The sequence below is a fragment of the Poecilia formosa genome, unplaced genomic scaffold, assembly GCF_000485575.1.
Source record: "Poecilia formosa unplaced genomic scaffold, Poecilia_formosa-5.1.2 Scaffold25, whole genome shotgun sequence".
Classification (NCBI taxonomy): domain Eukaryota; kingdom Metazoa; phylum Chordata; class Actinopteri; order Cyprinodontiformes; family Poeciliidae; genus Poecilia; species Poecilia formosa.
Window position 1 is genome coordinate 922674 of NW_006799964.1, and position 13773 is coordinate 936446.

The window sequence follows — 13773 nt, forward strand, 5'->3', positions numbered from 1 at the left end:
CATCAGCTCTTTGGATCTGTTTCTTTGAGATCAAATATAAAACCTGGAAACACTTTTCACGCCGTCACTCCCAAAATGCTTACATGTTGGGTCCAAACAGACGCCGCTGTCCTCGTGACGGTTAAGGGTCAAAGATGTATTGTGACGTACTAAAGCTAAGTCATACTATATCTATTTTTTAACTGAGTAAACATGTTGGAGAAAATTGTTTTGCTTTCTTTAAAAGAAACATGTTTGTTTCTCCGTTTACAGCTTACCAGCAGAATGATCTTTTTTTGTGTGTGTGTTTGTGTTGTACAATTTTTTTTTCTTTCAAAAGAGGATACATCCAGATCTCCTTTGAATTGTTCTTCATGTTGTGCAAAGAAAGTAGTGTAAAGATATAAACATATGTAAAAATATTTTTTATCTACAATCTGTACAGTTGTGTACTGTTGACTATATTTGGCATATTTCAGAATTTAAAAAAAAAAAGCAGTACAATTAGATACTAGTTTGTATGTTTTAAAGGTTCTTTTGAGTTTTTCCCTTTTTGTAAAAGCAGTGTCTACTATGCAAATATTGGTTATCATGATAGAAGTCTATAACTAGAATTGTCCTTGTAATTTTGCATTTTATTTTGAGTGATTTGATTTGATTAGTGTGGGATAGTATTGGTCCATTTTAGCTAACTCTGGCACGCTTCAAGAGTCTTGCTTAATATTGCTGACTGCTTGCCTCTCTATCTCCTCTAATTATTTTCTGTACAAAGTGTAAGAAAGAATTTTTAAGACAATTAATAAATTATATTTATAAGCAATGCTGAAACTTTGCCCTACATTGTGTGTTTTTGTGGAAAGAGCCGCTGGGAAAAAGTCAGCTATTGGAGCTTGTCCTGCGATATTATGAGACATTTTCTAAATCACAAACAGTCAGATAAAATGAGCCAGAAGGAAGGAATCGAAAAACTAAAAAGTCCTTATGGTGTCACTGTTCTACATGCTGTGTACTCAGCAGCGCTGATGGGTTATAATGAGGCATGCTGGGGTTTTCTTTCTTTTTTTTTTTTTTTTCCAACAAAGGAAAGCGCACATCTGAGTGACTCATTAATATGTGGCCGCTGCAAACTGTGAATCAAGCATGTGGATAAGAGGGGATGTTGAAATTTTATTAAACTTCTTAAATAGTCACAGCAGGTAAATATTAAGTATGGCATAATTCCTAAAAGGAAAACAAATAGAGAAAGAAAAGTAAATTTACTCCAAAAAAAACAAAAAAAAAACACACACAGGCTTCTTTTTCAGCAATATAAATATGAAAATATGAAACTGACTGATCTGAATAAGAGCTGTTCCTGTGTTTGAATCTCAGCCTGAGGTCCTTCTGCATGGAGTTTCCATGTTCTCCCTCAGCATGCCGGGACTCTTTCCGGGTTCTCCAGTTTCCTCCCAAAGTCCAAAAACTTAAAGGGATGCATTAAGCATTTTCTAGGCACACAGTGGGATTTAATGGCATAATCAAGAAACTATGTTACCCTCAGTTTTTTACCATACATGCTATGCATGTGTATACGTATATCAAATATGACAAAAAAAAATAACTTTGTAATTTAATCCCTTGAAACACCCCAGTTTTGTTTTTGATAACATTATAACATGATGTAAAGCTCAAAAAGTTGATTTTACATATTAGCTCATTGCTATCCCTGCCCTAAGGTGTAAGTGTGTGCATGTTTGGTTTTTAGTCCTGTGTGTGTTTGTGATGCCATTCGATGCTTGATAAGTGCTGGAGATGAGCAACGGCCACCAAGTGGCGCCGCAAGGACAAGTGGGCACAGATGATGGATGGAGGAAAAAAGGTAAAATGTTTGTGGATCTGCATAAATAAGAAAACGGCGACAAGAAAGGAGCAACTCACCTAAAGTTGTCTATATATGAAATCAATGTTTGAGATGTTTCTGACCTATAGAAGAAAACAGGTGGGATGAGTTTATCTTGTCACCACATAGAGAGAGGAACGGTAAGAGCTGTAAATAAATCTTAACCTACTGGGAAGAAACTCCAGCATAGAGTGGAATATTAGTCCCCAATTCTCCATAATCTTTATTTTAGGTTTTTATGCAAATATCTTTACACTGTGCCAGAAATGTAGGGGGGAATGTTCCGGAGTGTAGCATAACTACCAAATAAGAAGGGGTTCCATTAATTATTGATTGCTGTAAGAGTCAATAATTCATGTAAGCATATCCACAAGAGATAAATACAAAAATAAAAATCTGACTTGGACTTACGTTCAATTTTAATTCTATGTTGGGAATAAGTGTCTGTTAAGGCAAGTTTTGAATTGCTACAAATATGTTGAAACACAAAATACAAAAAAAAGGCCCTCAGTTAATGTCAACATAGAAACTTTATTTCCCCACAGACAAGTCTTCTATTTGAGTTTTACATGGAAAAAAAAAGCATTTGTACAACTTCCATTAGCCTATTGCAGCTCACATACAAATATTGAATTTTCAGTGTCTAGAAACGTTATCACCATGAACAAAAGTTTACAGTAACGCCTCATAATACTTGTGTCACATGGTGTCAGGTCTTGCAACCAAAAGCAGTCCATTAATGAGTGACAAAAATGTGTTTATTCCATAACAATAATAATAATAATAATAATATAAAGCCAGTAGTGAGGTGGCATGTGTTTAGAAAGGATGTGTTCTCCTGCAGTGATGTGTTGCGTTGATCCACACCTCTTCAGTTCTATCAATCAGACCTTCATCTAACAGGTAGGACAGCTTTCACAGAAAGCACAGATATTATGTTCCACTTTACTGGTCAGTAGACAGTTGTAGTTTCTCTGCAGCTACAGCCTCAAGTTAAATCTATCCAGGACACATTTGCATGATTCACACTAGTCTGAATCTAATTTGATAAACCAACTTGGCCGCATACGACATGGCTGCTTTCAAAGAGCCTTGAGTTGCAGAGTTCTGGGCGTATATATACGATTGTGTGATCTCCTAATCTCCTTTTGTCCGAGAGACGAAGGCTTTGCAATGGGCTGGACCAAAGCCAGTGTGGTTGTCAGTGTCCGTTCTTTGCACAGCTGGCAGTGGCTTCTCACAGCTTGATATCCTGTGATTCTGACATTTTGGCAAGTGTCTTTTTGACCCGCAGGGCTGTCAGGCGGCAGGCCGGGTTGTTGGCCCAGCATTCTGTCATCAGCTTCCCCATCTGTCTCAAACACTGCAAAGATACAGATTTGTGTTCGGGAGGTCATTTGTTTGTTTGTGCATGTATAATACTGCATTTTTTTACCATATATTACCTCATCGCTGCTCCACCGATTTGGAAAGGATGGCCGTAGTTTCTTGATGCAGACCACCTCCCGCATGTCTTCGTATGAAGGGTCTGTGGGAACCAACTCGTGATACGGTAACTGGTACTCTTCTAGGATTCCTGAATAATATAAGTCAGAGATGACAGTTAACTTTAGGGGTGATTTCAAACTTAAATTTCATACACAGTTTACCAAAAGCCATGCAGTGAACGGAGGAGTTGTGCTGAAGTAGAAGAAAGTACTCAGATGAACTGAGAGGTGGGTAGTAATTAATTATTTTTTTTACTTGGTTACATTTACTTGAATAGCTTTTTTAGGTGCTGCATTGTACTTTTAATTTTTACTTCAGTAATACATTGAATTAGGTCAACTCTTTCTTGTTTGTCAAAGGCGTTTCTATGTGCTGATTGATTGAGCTGAAGGCAATTTTCCTTCCTCCTTACAATTATGAATGGACTCACACATAAAAACCTTCTGAACTACACCGAAGTGGGGAAAAGGTCAAGGGGTCGGAAATTGTTTGCAATGCGCTGTATTTACCTCCGGAGACACAACGCCGAGCGATCTCCCAGAGGATGAGCCCAAAGCTGTACATGTCGGCCATGATGTACGACTGAAAATGACTCCTGTTCAAAGTCTCGTCCAGAACCTCTGGAGGCATGTAGCGCTTTGTACCAACTCGAGTGTTGGGAGGGATGTCCACTTCGTTGGTGTCACTGCAGTCAGAAATTTACACAAGAACTAATGTGTAAAAATATACATTTAAATGGGAAGACGCTAAAATGTTCATGTTTCTAATATGCACCTGATAAACTTTACTGCCAGTCCGAGATCAGCGATGCAGCAGGTCCCATTTCTTTTCACCAGTATGTTCTTACTCTTAAGGTCCCTGTGAGCAATGGCGGGTTTGCCCTGAGTGCCAAAGATCTCTGTGTGAAGGTGACAGAGTCCCGAAACAGATGAATAGGCCAAACGCAGCATAGCTTTATTGTCAAGGGTGGTTGATTTCAGGTAATCATACAGGGATCCGTTTTCATGGTAGTCAGTGATGAGATAGAGCTGGGTCCAGGAGCCGGTTCCTTTGATATCTGCAGCTATGAAACCTGTGAAAGAGGGAATGAGGGACGAATGGGGGATAAAGAGAGGCAGGGAGTTATAATTTCCATATTGCTGGTTGAATTTGAAAGAATCCAGCTGTTCACACATTACGCACCTTTCATATTCGCTAATAGCACCAATAATTATGATGGGCAATTCAGATAGGTAATTCTCCTGACAGTTTGCTCGTATAAATGAACAGCATCAATTAGGCTCTGTCATAACGGCACAGACCACTTTCACAGTAAAGGACTTTCTTCTTATTCTTCTTCAGGATTTATGACTGTAATAGGATTTCTTTGAGTTTTTTTTTTTTTTTTTTCAAAATGAATCTGTTCAAAGTAAACAAAAATACTGATTATTTTATGCTGTGCCATGGGACCTGAAATATCTTATACATGAATACTGAAGTGTTTAATAATCTAAATTTGATCATTTTATCACTGTTCTGAGAATGCAGAGCAGATCTTTTTGCTGTATTGTTACAATCAAGAGTAAGATGGAGATGAAGCTTTTAATGTCATGTGGCTTTCTTGTTTCAACTCATGCACTGAAATGTATTAAATTATATCAGAGTAATAGAGAACTTTGTGTTTGTATGAATGAAAAAGTCTCTGAAATAGTTCATATTAACATGGTTGTACCTCTGGGTTTTACATTTGGTTCACTGCTTATTAGTTTGTATTTTAATAAAACACAATATGCTTATTTCTACTCATTGTCTTTCAGTTTCACAAATCATGCTATTTTATGTTTCAATTATGTTTTTGCCATATCAAATGAAAATTAGCTTTCATGGCTAAATCTGGCATGTACACATTATTGACCCAGGCATTCCTGCTGGTTTGTGTAAATCATATATTTTAAGAAAAAAAGACATGATTTTAGAAGTGGACAAAATAGCAAAAACTATTTGACATGTGATTAAAATCTCACATCATACAATTTGCAGTGAAACTCAAAGACTATTAAATCTCTTTGAATACTAATACTAATCACAATATGATCGTTTGATTTGACCAACACATTTCTGGGGAAGAGAAACTGTGAAGGGAACTAAAGATTAGGGTGATGGAAAGGAGGCCTTCCAGCCTCACCACAGATAAATGTTCAAATTACCCACAGGAACTAGAAAGCTACATCAATGAGAAGAAGGGAGAGTGTTGTAATACCGATACAGTTTTCATCGATTAACAAAGGTATAAATAATTTTTAACAGGTTACTTTTGTGTAAAATATAAACTTATAAACAGATGCTTTTATTTCTTCTGAGAAATAAAAGCATCTCATCGTGTACGACAAATATATGCAATTTTTAGTTAAAAAAAAAAAGTTTTATTCTAAATCTGTAATAAACACATTCATTACAATTGTAAAGTTATAAAACAAAATTTAAAACAATAATTTACAGGTGCATGAAAACCCTAGGCTTCAGCACTACATGCCAGGTCATCCAACGAGACTCACCCAGTATGTTCTCATGTCTCATCAGGACAGTCTGGTAGATTTCGGTCTCTCTGAACCAACTGGCCTCCTCGGTGGTGAAGAAAACTTTAACAGCCACCTTTTCCCCCCTCCACCTTCCCATCCACACCTCGCCATACCTCCCCTTTCCAATCTGCTTCACCATCTGAATCTGCTTGGCTATGGTTCTCTGGACCTGGGGGTGAGGAAAAAAGCAGGGCACAGATAAATAACGTACCATCTCTGTGCCTTGCTTTGTGTGCCACCATTTCTGTAATTTTGGGGCTACAAAAGCCTTAAAAGAAAATACTCCCATGTGTTGTTTGATCCATTTTGGGAGAGGAAAAATCTAAAGATTTAAGGGTTAAAGACTGACATGATTGCAAGCAGGATATTTTCAAAAGTGTTTTGTGGGCATCTCACCAACAGAGGGAGACCTGAGCCTGAGCCAGAGGTCTGCGACTGCTCTATCAGGTCCTTCAGAGACTCTCCGGGAGGAATGTATGTTTCGTCTTGTTCCAAACCGATGCTGTACCGAGGACGAGATTCTTGCCGCTTGTACCTGTAGAATCATGTTATTCAGCAAACGATCTTCAGTTATCCTCTAATAAAAAAGTATGGCCTGCACAGCACGGTTTGCAAATTAAGGAAGGAAGCAGTGAGGTATCATCGCCGTTCCGTGTGATTACCTGAAGTAGCAGAAGATAATAATGGCAGCCAGTATAATGATGCACACAGTGACAGAGATCAATAGTGCCATGTGGTGGATCTTCCAATCGACATACACTAGACAGGAAAAGATGAAATCGTTTTCAAAAGTGACATTTAAAACATTTAAAGACAAATAATTTTATTAGTCTTTTCTGCGTTTCCTAGTTTGACTCTATTGGTCACACTCCACTTGAGTAATTTGTGTTCAAATCAAATTCCCCTCATCATTTTTTCTATTTTCTTCTGGCACACTGTTTCTTCCCTCTGGACCTGGGAACAACGGCAGGAAGCCCTCATCCTGAAGTCGATGAATTCTCCTCCTGTTCCCTGATGATAAGGTTACAGATTGATGGCTGCCTTCAGCATCTTGCAGTGATTTCCCTGGGAATCTTGACTTACTGTTTCTCAAACATATTCGTGTACAGACCTTGGTTTAAACTAGACGGCTTGCATCAACTCCCTCACTCTCCAAAATTACATACCTCTGAAAATTTGAATATTACATAAGAGCATCAAAATAGGATACTTAAAAAAAAAGAATATATTTATTGGAAATGCCAACATTCTCAAAACTATGCTCATTTTTATATACCCAATATTTGTAAATGTATTACTGCATCAATGCGGCATGGAATGGAGGCAATCAGTCTGTGGATATGTTGAGGTGTAAAGGAAACATGTTGCTTTGGTAGCTGCCTTCAGGTCATCTCTGGTGTCTCTAATCTCCATCTTGACCACACTCTATCTCAACGGGATTCATGTCAGGCCAGTTTGCTGACCAATCCAGCACACTGATCACTAAGCTAGCAGATCAACACCAGCAGATGACATGGAAACCCAAACCATCACTGACTGTAGAAACGTTACACAGGCTTTCAAGCAGCATGGATTCTACTTCTTTCCACTCTTCCTTCAGATTCTGGGACTTTTATTTAAAAATGAAATGCAAACTTTGTTTTCATCTGAAAAGAACACTGCTGTTCAACAATCCAGCTCTTTTTTTTTCACATAGCCCATCTAAGACTTGTTGCCTAATTAGGCAACTTGTAACCTAAGTTCAGATTTGTCTGAACATGGCTCTTGACTGAGCCCAGCTTCAGTCCATTCCATGTAAAGCTCCTCCAACTCATTTTAAGGATGTTAAAATCCTTAAAATGAGTTTTAATGATTAAAAAATGAGTTTTAAGGATTTAAAACTTGCAACCTTAAGACAACTGTCTTGAGGTTGTGGTTATTCCTGTCCTACTACACGTTTTCCTTCCACTCAACCTTCTTTGTTTAGATACAGCACTTTGTGAACAACATTCTTCAGCTGTGGCCTTTTGTAGCTCCTTCTAAAAGGTGTCAATGACTGCCTTTTGCACATTTGTCCAAGCGACTGTCTTCTTTATGACTGTGTAGTCTACTGACCTAAACTGAGTGATCAGGAAACCTTTGGAGGTATTTGAGTTAATTAGCACATTGTGGTTTAACACTGTGACTTTCCAACATTTAACCTTTTATTCTAATTTATATATATATATATATATATATATATATATATATATATATATATAAAATGAATTAATTTCAAGTTCTACAATGTTGACCTTTTTCATAATAATCAATTTCTTTGTATTTGTATATCATTGTATTATCAGTTTATCATTACACCATGACTGTACACTACAATATGAACTGGATGAGAAAACGAGAGAGATGCCGTTGACAGTGTAGAGAAAAACTTACGAGGCGGTTTGAGTGGGGGCAGTGTCGGATGCAGGTTTCTGTTACAAAAATCTTCATCCGTGCAGCACTCTAACGATTTCCTCTCATGGGGGAACACCGTGTCCTGAGGACACCAAAGTCATAAAAAATTGAGCCTGGTATTAGTACTTAGTACATACAGCACCTTTCACAATTATTGACAGTGGGGGTTAAAAAAAAAAAAAAAAAGCTGACATAAATTTGTCTCTTGTTGCAGCTTGGCAATATCACACTGCAAACTACTATGACTGTCTCAACTGAACTTTGAGATCTTTGATATCGTTTTTCATCTTTCATGCTGTGCTGGATGTGATTCATACATGTTGCCACAAAACACATTCAGTTTAAATGTAGTTATGTCAAAAACTAAGGAAATGTATGAAAATCTTTGAATTTAATTTAAAAATTCTTAAAATAAATCCCTCACTATTCTGCCACTTTGGAAACATAAACATTTTGTCAAATACTTCCAGGCAAGAAAAGTTTGATCTAACTTAATCCTCTGATGCGAGAGTGACTTACTATACAGTCTTCTGTGACTGGGTCCTTTTTGACCCGGGTTACAATCAATGTGTTTTTATGCTACTTTTGTCATTTTGACTCAAAATAATGTTTTGTATAATACTTTCTACTGTGTTTTATTTCACACAAGAATTATTTCGTGTTTGAAATATTTTCATTTACCACTTTTTAAAATGTTTTTAGAACAATTTGTAGAACATTTCTGGCAATTTGTAGAACATTTTTAAAACAAAATGACAACAGCAGCAATTTTACAACAACAATGATGAAATGTCAACAATGGGCAATGTTAACATCCATTATGTGTGTGTGTGTGTGGGTGGGTGGGTGTGTGTGTGGGCATGGGAGGGTGCAAAAGAGCACGCTTCCTGAAACTAACTAGCTAACCAAGCTAGCTAACATTACTGTCTCTATTCTGTTATGCTATGTGTATCACGCATGTGAGTGTGTGTATGTGTGTGATTTATCCATCCATCCATCCATCCATCCATCCATCCATCCATCCATCCATCCATCCATCCATCCATCTTCTGTTTATCCAGGGTCGGGTCGCGGGGTCAGCAGCCTAACTAAGGAGGCTCAGAGTTCGCTCTCCCCAGCCACTTGTTCCAGCTCCTCTGGGGAACCCATGGTGTTCCCAGACCAGCTGAGAAACATCGTCAGCGTGTCCTGGGTCTTCCCCCAGGCCTCCTCCTGGTGGGATTTGCCCAGAACACCTCACCAGAGAGGCGTCCAGGAGGCATCCTGACCAGATGCCCGAGCCACCTCAACCTGCTCCTCTCGACATGAAGGAGCAGCAGCTCTACTCTAAGTCCCTCCTGGATATCTAAGCTTCTCATCCTATCTCTAAGGGAGAGCCCAGTTACCCTACAGGGAAAACTAATTTTGGCCGCTTGTATCCGTGACCTCGTTCTATCGGACATGACCTAAAGCTCATGACCGTAGATGAGGGTAGGAACTTAGATCAACAAGTAAATAAAGAGCTTCCCTTTTTGGCTCAGCTCTCTCTTCACCACGACAGATCGGTACAACGCCCGCTTCACTGCAGACGCTGCACCAATCCTCCTGTTGATCTCCTGCTCCATTTTTCCCTCACTGGTGAACAAGATCCTTAGATACTTGAACTCCTCCACTTGGGGCAGGACATCCTCCCCGACCCAAAGAAGGCACTCCATACGTTTCTGGCTCATTTATTTATGCATTTATTTCTATAGCTATGAATTTTTATTTTATTTATTGAGATGATAAAAGAAAGAACCTTGAACACATTGATCAACAGGTGTTGTATGTCATTCAACACACTCTCTCTCTCTCTTGGTTTTCTCATCCAGGGTGTCAGACACACACAGAGACACACACACAAATAATAAAGATGCACAATAAAGTATAGGTGGTAATGTTAGCTAGTTTGTTAGATAACTAGAGTTGGGCAACTTTGAAGAAGGCTAATATGTTGATTCGTGACAATAACGCTGTCGCTGTACTCATGATTGACAAACATATTTGTGAGATAAAAACTAAAGATAATACTTATATGTAAGAGTTCTTGCTGTGTAAAATAATATTATTCAGGGGTGACACTTAGGTCTTAGTGTGTTTGGTTCACAAAAAATGTTTTCCTGACTGTAATAATTGGTAAGAAACAAAGATTCCCATTAAATTCCATAGGAAATGAATGCGGGTCATTTTGGATCCACTCACGGAAGAATGGGGTAGTGACATAAAACATGCTATTTCTTAAAATGTATAAAAGGTCAATTAAAAATTTGAATTACATGATTTCAGAAACATGTTTCTTGAGGAATACCTGGAATATGAAGTGATGAAAACTTTTCATTACAAAGATATTGCAAAAAGATGACCTCGTCGGGTCAAAAAGGACCCGGTTACGCATCAGAGGGTTAATGTGAGAGAGAGAAAATGGTTGCCTTTTTAAATATCTAGAGTCTAACTATATATAGCTGTAATTAAGCAAAAATAAACATAATAACCAGATTTATAGTCAACAGAGTCATTTTGTTTTTGTTTTTTAACACAATCATTGGAAATCTTGCTATATAAAATTATTGAAGCAATATCTATCACAGACGATTAATAAGTGTGTGTGGGGAAAAAAAGGATATAGAACTGAACTGTGATGTTCAAACTCACTCTGCACTGAAACTCAGATCCGACCAGGCCCAGGCAACCTGCAGTGAGGAAAGGCACCCCGCCCTCCTCCTCCACCATTGTGAAGCAGAACCCATCCGTCCTTCAAAAAAAAAAGGAACATTCAGAAACAGAAAAGCAAATAAAACAGATGGATCTTTTATTAAAACATGAACTTATGTTGGTTCTGTCTTGCTGCGTTACCTGCATGTGTTGTTAGTTGAATCATCGGGGCAGTGGTGATAACAGTGACACCACAGGAACCTCTGAGAAGACAGAGCAGGAGCCGTGCTGCCTAATGCCTTCTTCCCACTCTCCACTGTCTCCTTACTGGATGCCTTTAGCAGCATACTGTCCAAAATGTTGCCTATGAACAAATTAAACAAAAGAAACAGGCAGATAGAAATTATAGATCTGCTTTATTCTCTACATTGCACAAGTCAAACAAAATCAGGGAAAATGGACACTAAACGTCAAAAATACATAAAACAAAACAGAAGTAGACTTTTTAAAAAAACAGATAAAAAAAAGTATAACCGGATTAACATTTTTATTGAATATCAAAAATTCTGACAGTTTCTAATTTCCTCCTAGTTCATGTTGTGTGATTAATAAGATATTTCTGGTTTTTTTTTTGTTTTTTTATAATTTATTGCTTGGTTCTAAAATTAGAAGGGATGTAGTTGACTAATTATCAAGAAAAATCTAAATGAAAATTTAGCACTTTCTTCTTTGATTTCTAATTTTGACTTCCAATGATTCACTTCCTGCTTTTTCTTCCCCTGGCGGTTGAAGAAAAATCCACAGAAAAGCTGCACCGAGCTATATAAGCCGCATGATACAAAGCGTAGGAATAAAGTAGCAACTTATAGTCCGAAAAATACGGTAAACAGTTATGCATAATTTATGTCTCCTGTCCTCCTTGCTCTTTGATCTATCATGCAGTTTAGGTTTCTCATTTGTCGGGTTCCTATACGCCCGTCATGGCAGTTTATTGCTATATATTTTAATGCTATATATTGTGTCGCTCTCTGCTGCTCTGATTAAACTCCTCATAATGCATTTGCTGAGCCCTGCCTCTCTCTCAGTATTTGTTGGTGGGTTTGTAAGTTCCCCCGAGGGAAGAAAGTTTAATATCTGCTCTCCCAGAGTTGGCATGCAGCGAGTGATGAGGTCACAGCCAAGATGACAAATATCAGTGGAGCAAACTCTGGATTCACATCTGAGCTTCATGAGCTGGCTGACTGAATTGAAATATAATCCAGCACACAGTGGTGAAGCACATCGAATCCACTAAAACAACAAAATACGAAATGGACAAGGAGAACCTGATGAAAACATTCTCCTTGCATGAGAAATAAAACAAACGAGCACAAACACCTGATACCATGGCACTCTCTCACAGCAGATTATTTAACTTATCCAACCCCTACAGCTGTTAAAAGACTAGAACAAAGCTCCAGTTTTCCCTGGTTATCTCATTTCAAAAGGCACCTGTTTGTCACTTGAGGGGTGAAGGGGAATCGCAGATGTGTCTTTCTTCCACGGCTTTCAAGGTTTTTATTCATACAGAATGAACAGTGAGGCCAGATGCACAACAGCTGCAAGCAGCGATGGTCCTAAGCAAGCTCTTAAAATTAAGCATGATTTTGGAAGAAGATTCTGGTATTTTATTTAAACATGTTCACATCACGGAAAAGCTACAAGAAAAACTGTACATGCTGGAACAAACAGTGAGCTATAAAGATTGGGTCAATACTTTTCACATGTCTGGCTTGTGGAAAGCTAGACACTGTAGAGTAAGTGTAAAATAGGAACATGTATTTTAAATGAGTTGCTATATAACAAGAAAATCGTATCTGAAAACTTAACGGCCAGCAGGAAGAGAGTTTGTTAAATGATCTGCTCTATTTGAGCCGCCAAGTCGTAAAATGGTACAAATGTTTAAGCATAGACTCATTGATAGGCTGATTGAAAGACATTAAAGAATGACCTAGCAAGTACACTAAAACAAATGCAACACTGTGTGCAAGATGTTAAACTTTACCCAACATCTAGAGTAGTAACTAGGATTACAAAGGCAAGTCTCAAGTTTGTCCCTTATATTTTGTCTTTCTAGGCTGATGTTTATGTTTATGGTAGAAATATTTCCACATACACAGGAACTATTTCAAATAGTGTCTTTATGCACCAACTGTGTTTGCTGACAGCTAGCAGTTAGCTGGAGACTGCAAAACAGCCCAAAGGCTGATAATGGCCCCAAGTTTAGACACTCCTGAATAATATCTGAAAAGATAAAAGTTGTCAGATGGTATAATTAGCCTAATTTGATGGATGTACAAAAGGTATTGCAACAAAACACTAAAGTTTTGTTGCAACCTATGGTCATGACTGTGGAGGAGTAGCTCTCGTCTGTTGTACTTTTTGTCTTTTTAGGGGGAAATTTTGTACATAGTAACAATCTGACTAATAAAATCTTAGTGTGTGCATGTGCACAGAAAGTTGTCCACATTATGGTGTCAATAAAAATGTATCTGAGTTTTTAGGAGTTTTGATGTCTATTTCTATTGAGCAATACTTTTGTTTTTTATATCTTGCTAATCAAAAGAAACCTGACGACGGGTCGGGCCCCTGTGATATGAGGCTGCAGTGGTTTTAGTTCTGAGGGAATGTTGTTGTGTTTGATCATCTCATCAGTGCTGTCTTATACAAATCACAAAAAAAATCTGCATTGACATTTAAGAGCCTGAGAAAACTGTTTTTTTTTTT

The 13773-nt window shown here is 38.0% G+C and overlaps 1 protein-coding gene across 2 annotated transcripts in view; it reads right to left on the reverse strand.

Annotated features, from left to right (window-relative positions):
• Nucleotides 1–2369: 2369 nt before the first annotated feature.
• bmpr1ba (bone morphogenetic protein receptor, type IBa) overlaps nt 2370–13773 on the reverse strand; it is a 69137-nt gene continuing 57733 nt past the window's right edge. For both annotated transcript variants that reach the window (XM_007548030.2, XM_007548029.2), the window contains 10 exons: nt 11209–11371; nt 11008–11107; nt 8317–8419; nt 6567–6663; nt 6301–6439; nt 5881–6073; nt 4121–4418; nt 3856–4031; nt 3304–3434; nt 2370–3221 (listed from right to left, as the gene is read on the reverse strand). In XM_007548030.2, the coding sequence (XP_007548092.1) occupies nt 3096–3221; nt 3304–3434; nt 3856–4031; nt 4121–4418; nt 5881–6073; nt 6301–6439; nt 6567–6663; nt 8317–8419; nt 11008–11107; nt 11209–11371 (1526 nt within the window). In that variant the 3' untranslated portion in view covers nt 2370–3095. The remainder of the gene's footprint in view (nt 3222–3303; nt 3435–3855; nt 4032–4120; nt 4419–5880; nt 6074–6300; nt 6440–6566; nt 6664–8316; nt 8420–11007; nt 11108–11208; nt 11372–13773) is intronic.